Genomic DNA, 10,938 nt, shown 5'->3' on the forward strand with positions numbered 1-10,938 from the left:
CACCCCTTGTCTTCATTTTTCTTGAAACTGTTCATTGTACAGGAAGCTCTATACTAATTAGAAGAAGCAGGTGTTATTCCCTTTTTAAAAGGGGAAAAATACAGCCCAGAGAAATAAAAACACCTTGTCCTAATTGTAATGACTGAGGAAGAGTCAGACTGGGCCTTGGCATATCTGATACTCCTGTATCTACCGACTCCCCTTTCATCTCTATTCTGCAGTCCTAGGATTATATGGAATTAGCAGAACAATCTTAAAAATATCTTAAGAAAACCTTCTTTTTCTATATCTCATTAACCCTCAGTTTCCCAAAAAGAAAAAAAAATTCTTGGCAGTTCCAACAAGTGCCATCCCCTTTAAATAAAAACATGGAAATGAATCTTTAAAGTTACTTTTTAAAGTAATACAACTTCCAAAATGGAAGGTTTGTATGCCCTGGTGGTACTTACCGTTCTTCCTGATGTACCAACTCTCTTCTCCATACTTTTTATTCCAGAGTATGGCTCCTACAAAGCTTACCAAAGACATAAGCAAAAGTAGCAGGAACAACACCAGGATCTGCCCATTGGTCACTTTCTCAACCTTTGATCTCTTGAGAGGAGATTTAACTGAATTCTGCACCACAGTGTGCACACAAACACACACACGCCGAAAGAACATACAAATAAACAAAGGAATGATAGTGTTTAAATATTGTGATGGCTAGAAGTTGAAACATTCCAGAAATTGAAAGTACTTTTTTTCCCCAAATAACTTATAAAGTGTGTCACATTGTTGAGTGAATGTGGCTTTTCTATTGCAGTTCTCAAAAACATCATTTACTAATTCATAGAAAGCATACTCGGATGGTAGATCTATCATCAAAGTACTAGGGTGCTTGCAAAACCAAATGTGGTAAATCACAGTCTAGATGATCTTCTGTAAGGGAAAACAAACAAACAAAGGACCTCACTAATATGTTGTTTTCCCACTTGTAGTTATTGAATTACTTCCAGTTTAAAAACCAAGAAAGGATAACTTTCATCTGAGCCTGTTGAGAAAATATTCAAGATATTATCAGTACAATATTGCTCTAACATATGCAAATTTTACAGAAACAAAATCTCTGGGGTAGGAGTGAGGGGAGCATTCATAAATTTCACACTTATTCATAAATTTCTGCGTAATTTCCCAAAGAGATTTACTGGGACATTGGCTATACACACACACACAACACACACACACACACACACAACTTTTCAATGATATTTTATCAGATTACAGTTATCATTTCCATAATGTAATTAAAATGTGCAATATAAATGCTCACTATTCAACTTATGAAAATAGAGTTAGGAATCCAAATTTGTCAAGTTTCTTACAAAGCATAACAATATATAAGGTGAAAAACTATCCTAGGGGCAACTATATTAAGCATAGAAAAGGGCATCATTGTAATTATTAAGATATCCAAATATATGCATGTATATGCATATATGTGTGTGTATGTGTGTGCATGCATATATGTGTATATATGTGTGTGTATGCATATATATATATATATATGTATACACACACACACATACATTCAAAGTAAATTATGTTATTTCCTCTCCTGGGTTAACTTCTGTAAGTAATGGCATTGACTGGTGTCCAGTATAGAATGATTTTCATCTAAGTTTATAGGCTTTAAAATCATCCAGTGAAGAAATATTTATATTTACTAGTTCCCAAAGGCATGAAAAACCTGTCTTTGAGATTTTTGTATTTCCAAGGTGGCACAATCATCTTGTATAATAACTCTTGCAATGATCTAGATTCATGAAATGAAATAGGATGTACTTTATCTTGAGCTGCAGAATACTTTAAGTTACATTAGACATTTAAATCTTAAATGGCATGTAATGCTGCCAAGTGAGCATTAAGTAATACAACAGCATCTTTTAAAGATAATTGAAGGCAAAAATCACATTGTATTTGAAAGGAAGGCATTTTATAATTGAATCACATGTCAGCACGTGGAATCTCAGTTGATCTTGTTTCCCTGGGTCCAAACAGGAGCTTCTATTTGTGGGTGAACTTGTATTGATACCAATTGTTTTAACCTAGGCTCCTTAGAAACAAGAATCTGTGGAAAATCTAGTGCATTATTTCAGGATAGGGTAATGCGAGGACAGGAATTATGAGAGAAGAAAAGCAAGACAGAGAACAGGGAAGCAAATACAAAATGGTATATTACCAAGCTGATCATAGATTTGTTAAAAAATGCACCAAGCTCCTCAGTAATGTGGGCCCAACTTTTATGGTCATTTTCTCACCACTCCTTGCCTTTTTCTATGCCATGTACTGCAGCCATACGGAATTGACTCATCAAGTGTCCTATAGACACATGACATATACTTGGCCTTAGGTCCCTTACCTGTTCATCTTCTGTATCATCTTTTTATTCCCTTCATATTTCCATCTATTTTCCTGAGCTTTCAAGTTTCATACAGCCTCAGTGTAGATTGGATGGGACTCCTATAAATACACCTGGCTTCCTATACTTCTCCATCCTTCCTGGGGTGCAATATTGCCTTAACTGTCTTCCTTCACACATGATAAGTCACTTGAGGACAGGAATCAGGCCTGTTGCCAACGTCTTAGCACATTGTCTAACATTAAATGGGTGCTAAAGAGATATCGGTTGAAGAAACATAAATCCAGAGTTGGGTTTTAGCAGTTAGGGAAGTGGGCAGACTTATTGTCAAGCTGCTTCTAATTGATAATAAATAGTAAAGAAATTTCTAGTCCAAAACAAAAGGTGCTGAGGGGTTCTCTAAATATAACAACTGAGAAAATGTAACAGGATAATATGGCTTACATAGAACTTCTAATTTCATTCTGACAGAAGACAAATAATGATCTTATGAATGGAAGCCATTTAAAACAGAAAATGAAGTGTGGACCTGCCTTCACATTTCAATGTTAATAAACAGAACAAATAAAAAGAAACTTCTTAAAATTCAGAGATATATACAAACCCCCCTCAATTCACAAAATAATTTAAATTTAAATAAAAGCATGCTCCTAGGAAAATCGAGACACAATACTATTTTCCATCAATGTAATTTTACCTGCATCAATTTGGTTTCAAATCCAGAGTAAACAACTACACCAAGGGTCCACTGAGTATTTCTAAGCCGAGTACCTCTTAGCAAAATCTGGTCCGGTCTAATTGGAATGGGGCTTTAAAAAAAAGTATTTATTAATGAAATAATAATAATAATATAATTGAAATAAAATAACATCCACTTTCCACTTATATTTAAGAATTATCTTTTAACATCTATATTGATACCTCAGGATATCTTAAAGGTAAGCAAAACAATAAACAGTATATTGTTTCGAAGCGTTACTGAGAGAACAAGAACTGCCACATTCTATGTTCCAAAGAAGAAATGTTTGAGAAGAGAAATCTGATACCTTTTACCCCTTAGGTACAAGGTTCCAATGAAGCTATTGAAATGACGATTAGGTCCTTCACATTTTATTTTTCCAGACAGGCTTGACAGTTGTTTTTCTGTTTGCATTTCAGCTGTTTCTAACAAAGCCTACAAAATAATGTCAGAGAAAAATAATTTTAATGGCAACGTTCAGTGCCTTTCGTAGTCGATAAAGGATTATGAAAGTCAGTGTGTTATACTTACCAGACAATAAGCAATATACATTAAAACTTTAACATAAACTTTGGTAGAAAACTTTCCCACATCAACATTTTGCAGATAATTTTAATAGGTTCAAAGAAACAGAAAAGCTACATTTTCACCACCCCTACATAAAAATATCATTTTTGAAAGTGTAATCACTATATCCAAATACCATGTAATGTTTTACACATTTATGTCTTAGCTGATGATGCCAAACTAGACATTTTGAGTAGACAGGATGTAGGACAGTGATATCAGACTTTTGCATGCGTCAGATTTCTGTAGATGACTTATTATTAAAATACAGATTGCTGGGATGTTTCTCAAGGTTTTTTAATTCAGTATGTTTGGGGTTGGGTATCATAATTTGCTTTTTTAACATCTTCCAAAGGCTGGAGATGCTGGTCCAGGGCTCAGACTCTGAAAACTGCTGATGCAGAGAATGGGCATTCCAATAAAAAGATCTCAACCTTCTGAAAAGAAAAGATGAATCATCTCCAGGATAGTATCAAATTCCATCATTCTTACTAAGATAAGATACAGGAAGTCAATGAATATTTAAGTATTGAAACTGAAGACCATTAAATCTAGAATGTTATATAGTTCCAAGTAACAAGTAGAAAAGTTTAATACAATTCACTTCAGTCATTCATACAAAGTCTTAGAAATTTTGACATTCAGAAATATAAATTGAAACAGTTGGTGATAAACTTCTGTCCATCAAAAATACTTTAAAAGAAACATAACAGCAAGTTATTAACTGGGAGAATACATTTGCAATACATACGACTGACAAAGAATTACTATGAAAATACATTTTTAAATCCCATATATTATAAGAAAATACAAATATTCCAATAGAGAAATGAATGACACACTTCCCCCAAAAAGAAAATATGTATTACCGATAAAGTCAAAAACACAAGCTCAAAAGTGATATAAATTACCCAAAGAAAAAAATATTACCATATAGCAATAGAGGCTAAGAAAAATTAGTAAAAGACTTAATATTTATCCTAAAAAAATTAGCAATCTTCAAAGACAAGGAAATTCACCAAATCTGGTAAAAGAGAGCTACCAGGAACAAAAGCAACTATCATACTTCACTGTAAAATCTTATAAGCATTTCCACAGCATTCTGAAAGAAGAGAGTAGGTACTATCAATTACTTGCAGGTGCTCTGGAGTTCCTAGGGCTTGCCAGAGAAGTATGGGAAAATGAGGTATTAATACTGTTAGAAGGGAAATGACCCAACTTTTAAAGAGAGGATTTACTACCTGAAAAATCCTATATGCTTGACTCGAAAATCATAAAAATACATGAGTTTAGTACGAGGGATGGATAAAAGATTAATAAAAAAAATTAGGCATTGATATAAGAGTTACTCATCTCATAGAGGACATCTGGTTATTGTTAATAAAAATACTACAAACCTTTTTATAAAGGTTTTGTGAAAACATTTTCATTTCTCTGAAATAAATGCCCAGGAGTGCAATTGCTGGATCATCTGATAGTTAAATGTTTAATTATATACATAATTAACAAAATTTATTTCAACCAAGTGAATATGAGTGATCCAGTCTTGCCACATCTTTGCCACCATTTGGTGTAAAGTATGTTGTGTAAGATGTGTTTGTTTTGTTCCCAGTCTTAGGAGAAAGTATTTAGTCACCAATAATATGTTAATTATAAGTTGCTTTTAAAGACATTCTTTGCTAAGTTGACCGAATTCTTTTCTCTATATTTGTATGATTCTTTTTTTGTCATGGATTGACATTGAATTTTGTTAAATATGTTTCCTGCATGGATTGTTAAGATCATGTGATATTTTTTCCCCCTCCTAGTCTGTTAATAGGGTGAATTACAAGGGTTGACTTTCATTGTTAAACCAACTTTCAATTCCTGGAAGGTTCTTTTCCTATATTGCATTTCTGTTCACTGACACTTTTAGTCTGTAGTTCAATTTTTGGTTTTTAGTTGTTGTACTATCTTTGTCTGGTTTGGGTATCAGAGTAATACTAGCTTTATAAGATGAATTGAGAAGTACTTGAGCCAAAGTATGGGAAATATTGTGTATAACTGATACTCATTTTTCTTTATATGTTTGGTAGGATTCTTCAGTGAAACTACTGGGGCCTAGGTGTTTATTTTAGGGGGAGTTTTTAATTATTAACTCAATTTCTTTATTCTTACAATGTCTAATCAATTTATTTCAAGAAGTTTTTGTGTTGTTGTCATTGATTTCCAACTTTATTCCATTGTGGTTAGAGAGCATTCTCTGTTATTTCAGTTAATTTTGTGAGTATTGTTTGATGACATTGGTATTTTCTGTCTTGGGGTATGCTTCATGATCACTTGCAAATCTTGTATATCCTTTTGTCATTGGGTACTGTTATAAAATAGTCTGTTATGCAAGAGAATTGTTGGAGTTTCTAATTAGAGTTGTCTGTATATTTATCCTTTTAGTTATATTGTTTTACTTTCATATATTTTGCACATTTTCCTATAAATTGCACACTTTTTGATGCATAAAAATTAGTATTGCTGTCTTCTCGATGAATAAGACATGCTTATTTTGTTTCCAGTCTTAGGAGAAATGCATTTAGTTTTTCATCAATAATGTGTTAATTATAAGTTGCTTTTAAAGACGTTCTTTGCTAAGTTGACAAGGTTCTTTTCTCTGTATCTTCTAGATGAAGTGTTTTAAAATGTTCTTCTCTGTCTCTGGTATTTTTATTTGTTCTGAAGTATACTTTATATGATATTACATATTAATTAATGATTTCTTTTGATTAATCTGTGTTTAATATAAATCTTTCTATTCTTTTACATTTAACCAACACTGTAACATTAAATTTGAAGTGAACTTCATGTAAATAACATCTAGTTGGGTTGTGTTTTCTAATCCAATACTTTAAAATATCGCAATATAATATACATTTAATATGATTATTGATTGTCCTCTGGATTTTGCTGCTTTTTAAAATAAATATTAATTTATTATCTGAGGTAATATTAGGATACTCATATCTGGTATTCCACTTTGGTGCATCCACCACCAAATCACCCCATAATTCAACACCATGGTCCATTATATTTTTCTCTCTTTGTTCTTACCACCTCTAATCCCTCACTTTACCAGTTGGTCTATTCTGCTTCCATCCCTTTCGCCTAGATTTTTCATGTTCTATATTTCTCTGACTGTATCCAAATCTCCAACTCATATTTTTTTATGTGTTGATTTTATTTCTAAGGACATTCATTTTCTGACATTTCTTTGATTTTCTTTATCATACAGTTTTAAGCTGTATCTGATAGGAAGAACCTTCCTTCAATGTCTTTGAAATTGGATTTGGAGATTTGTTCTCTCTATATGAGGATTATTCCCCACTGACTAATGTGGCCACTTGTGTTTCTTCTTTCTTCCCAGTGTTTACTTTGCGTCCTAGCTGCTGCAGATGGGGCTGCTGCTGGGAGCGGCTCCTCTCTCCCCTCTGCTCATGTGTCTTACTGGTCTCAGGAAGAAGCTGGAGGGGTCTCCTGGGACATTGTGAAAACTGGGGCTGCTCTTGTACTTCTCTGGCATGATCTGGGACCTCACCTGTTCAGACAGGCATTGACGGGGCTTCTTGGGAGGTCACAAGCTAGATTTTGTTCTGGTTTCCTTTTCCTGCTTTTTTTTTGTTATTTGAACATTTTGATTTATTGATAATGTTCTTTCATTGCTTATCTTTGTATATGTATATGATCTTTTAGTGGTTTCTCTCAGCATTTATACAGATATTTACACAGCCATTTTACAAGTTTGAATAAAATACAAATGTATTGCTTCCTTTGATGTCACTTTACCTTCCTGGGTATAAAAAATATCTTAACTAGTTTAGCTATGTAGCCTAGAACCACATCACATAGTTTTATAATATTTGCCTCAAACATCAAACATAATTTTAAAAACTCAAGAGAATTAAAGCCTATTTTATTAAAGATTATTTTTGCTTATCATTTTCCCCCTCTTTCCTTATGGCCTATTTTATTGCTTTCGATTTAGATGCCTTCCTTTCACCATTCCTTTAGAGTAGATATTCTGATAACAATATCTGATAACTCTTAGTATTCTTTCATTTCAGAATATTTTAAGTTCCCTTGAAGGATATTTTTGCTGAATATGTAATTCTGGGCTACCAGTTCTTTCCTTTCAGCACTTAAAAAGAATTAGGCCACTTCTTTCTGGCCTCCATGGTATTTTTTCAATTTAAAACATTTTTAAATATATTCAGTATTTCATTCCTCATTTTTGTCCAATGTATGATTTCCCCTTGAAATTTTTACCATCTCCATGATTTTTAATAAGAAATCATCAGAAAAGAAATCATATTCAAATTATCTTTCCCCTAAGTAGTGTTGTTCAAATAAGTAGTATTGTTCAAATAGTTTTCTCTTTATCTTCATTAAGTTTTACTCTAGGATGTCATGGTATGGATTTCTGTGGGTCTATCCTTTTTGATCTTCTCAATTTTGTGACTGTGTAGTCTATGGCTTAACAAATACATTATTCATTATGTAACTTTTTATCCACTCTCATGCACCTTTCCTTTCAAGGCCTTATGACATGAACATTAGCTGTTTGCTTAGATTACCGCAAGCCCCTGCATGTCTGTTCATCCCTCCTCCCCCAAGCTGTTGTTGCTGTTCTTCAAATTAGCTAATTTCTATGATTCTCTTCAATTCATTGATTCTATCTTGTCTCTTCTGTTTGCTATTGAGGCTATCCCTTGAGTTTTATATTTCAGTTCTTGTATTTTGAAAAACTCCTGGATTTCTAAAATACTTTCTGCATTTCATATGTTTCAAACATGTTGGTGATTGCTCAATGAAACATTTTTGATGGATCGTTTAAAATCTCTGTCAAATAACTAACTACACTGTTATCTTGATGTTGATATCAATGTGTCATTTTTTTATTGAATTTGAGATCCTCCTAGGTTTAGATATTAGTGACCTTTCTTTAAAACGTGGGCAATTTGAGTATTATCCCTGCAGGCCTCCATTGATACACCACTGAACTGAAGGGGTTTGGGTAACCTGTTACTGCTGTCCACATGGCCCACTGCCACTATTAAGAGGGGAGAGCCTCATGGCCATCTTTATTATGGAATGAAAGTCCTAGCTTACTATGTGGCTTTCTCTGATGCCACCCTCATGGAGGACTGGGATGCCTCATCATGTATGGCCTGATAAAGGCAAAAATAGAAGCTTCCCACTCAGTCTTTTTTTGGCATGGGTGGGAGTGGCCATTTTTGACTGAAGTGGACATTGTCTCAAATTGTCCAGTCTTGTGAGCCTGATCTTTAGTGCTTTGAATAGAAAAAGAAAGCTTTTGCTGGTGTGTGTGTGTGTGTGTGTGTGTGTGTGTGTGTGTCTTTCTGGGTTCCTCAGTTCTTCTGTGTAGGATATATGAAGCAAAAGGCAACCTCTGGGAACTCACCACCATGTTGTTCCCTGGGTTCCAAGTTCTGCCATCTGGCTTGTCATTCAGAGTCTTCTTACATTCCCTATATAATGCCCAGTGTGTTTGGTTGTACTTAACAGAAAAAATAGAGAAAAGTATGTCTAGTCCATATTCCCAGAACAGAAGTCTGTAATTGCATTTTTAAAAATTAGGAAGATTCCATGAAATTATTAATAATACTTAGTATTAGGGTTAAAGATGGTTTGGAAGCTAAAGACAGTAGACTAAGTTTCTGTATTGCTTATTTGTTTTTATAAATATATTACTTTAGCAATTTCTAAAGAGTTCACTTTCATTTTCAAATTAAATTTTTCAAACAAAAATAGAAAACAGACATGTGAATTGTAAATGTAAAAGTTTGATTACTGCAGCAAATTAATCAAGCAAAGATTAAATTATCTTAAGGATCAATATATTTTTCCATTATAAAAAATTTAATTGGAAAATGACCTCTCCCATCTAATTATAAAGTCAAACTGAAATTCAAATAGTAATTTAAAAAATTCTCAATGGGTTACAGTAGAAGACTCGTGGGTGTCTTGATTGTATATGTCATATGGTAACATATATCTGAGTCATATAAAGTGTTGTAAACCCATTACCTCAAGAAAAGATAAGTTAATTAAGTTCTGGTATATGAGATCATTCATCACTCATTTTCAACCACCTTTCAGGTTAGTTATGTTACTTAACCTAGCCGTAACTTTATCACTGAAGCCCTAGAATAGAAATAGCGTCAAAACAATTTTTCCAGTCCTTTGAGCCTGCTCCTTAGTACTTATACAGGTTTGTTATTTTCATGGCCTAATTTTATAGGGAATTTTTTTTCTTACAATAATGACATTCACCACGATGGAGGACTGTGGGCACTTTGGTGGTAGTGTCGTGCTGTAAGTTAACATACACCAGTAGAAATTAGGACCTAAACCCATAAATCATTACAGTGCTGCAACCAAGTTACCACATTAAAAAAAATTTTTTTTTGAAAAATGCACATGGGAAAGAATTAGTGATTTGATCACCTAGTTGCTACATATCATATAGATTTAAAAAGCACCCTCTATATGATGAGGATAATTAAAATCATTCAATAGTATTGAGAGATTTTCTTTGTGAAGGAACTGATTAGTACCTGAGATATATTAATATTGTGCAGGTTGATGTAGAAGTAGTATAAAAAAGTGTCTTTACCTGCCGGATTTTTAGATTTGTCTCTCCATCTAAATTAGATGTTTCAATATAACATGTTGCCTGAGGTTCGCTATGAGAAATAAAGCAAATAATGTTGAATTAATATCTCCCAATACATTAGTTTCCCAATAATGGTAACTATGAAATGTTATTTGCATTGGTGATAATTCTTCAAAACTGAAGGATTTATTACAATTACTTTGCCAGGAGACATTAGTAGTCTGACCCGTTAAGGCTAAAATTCCCCTTGAAGAATGACACCAAAGAAAATTTCTCCCCCTAAAGATCTGTGTGATTACTCTTTAGTCCCAAAAAATGAAATAACTGAGGAAGTACAAGAGATGTTATGTAGTTAACAAAAGAACGGTCAAATCTGAGTTCTAAAATGGGTTTATCGTAGTCTGTAGTTAATCATTGACAAAGGACCCATGACTACACAATGAACAACTGCGATCCCCTTTAACTAATGGTGCTGGGAAACTTGTACAGTCACATGGCAAAAGAAAAGAAGAAGGAAGGAAGGAAGGAAGGAAGGAAGGAAGGAAGGAAGGAAGGAAGGAAGGAAGGAAG

The 10,938-nt window shown here is 33.5% G+C and overlaps 1 protein-coding gene across 1 annotated transcript in view; it reads right to left on the bottom strand.

Annotated features, from left to right (window-relative positions):
* Window positions 1–10,938, bottom strand: part of LOC101624014 (phospholipid-transporting ATPase IB-like) — a 120,051-nt gene that overhangs the window by 93,081 nt on the left and 16,032 nt on the right. The window contains exons 7-10 of the mRNA XM_004680321.1: window positions 10,369–10,438; window positions 3,445–3,572; window positions 3,096–3,207; window positions 450–615 (exon numbers count right to left, since the gene is read on the bottom strand). Of these exons, the coding sequence (XP_004680378.1) occupies window positions 450–615; window positions 3,096–3,207; window positions 3,445–3,572; window positions 10,369–10,438 (476 nt within the window). The remainder of the gene's footprint in view (window positions 1–449; window positions 616–3,095; window positions 3,208–3,444; window positions 3,573–10,368; window positions 10,439–10,938) is intronic.

The sequence above is a fragment of the Condylura cristata genome, unplaced genomic scaffold (genome assembly GCF_000260355.1).
Source record: "Condylura cristata isolate star-nosed mole 26May11 unplaced genomic scaffold, ConCri1.0 scaffold00010, whole genome shotgun sequence".
NCBI lineage: Eukaryota > Metazoa > Chordata > Mammalia > Eulipotyphla > Talpidae > Condylura > Condylura cristata.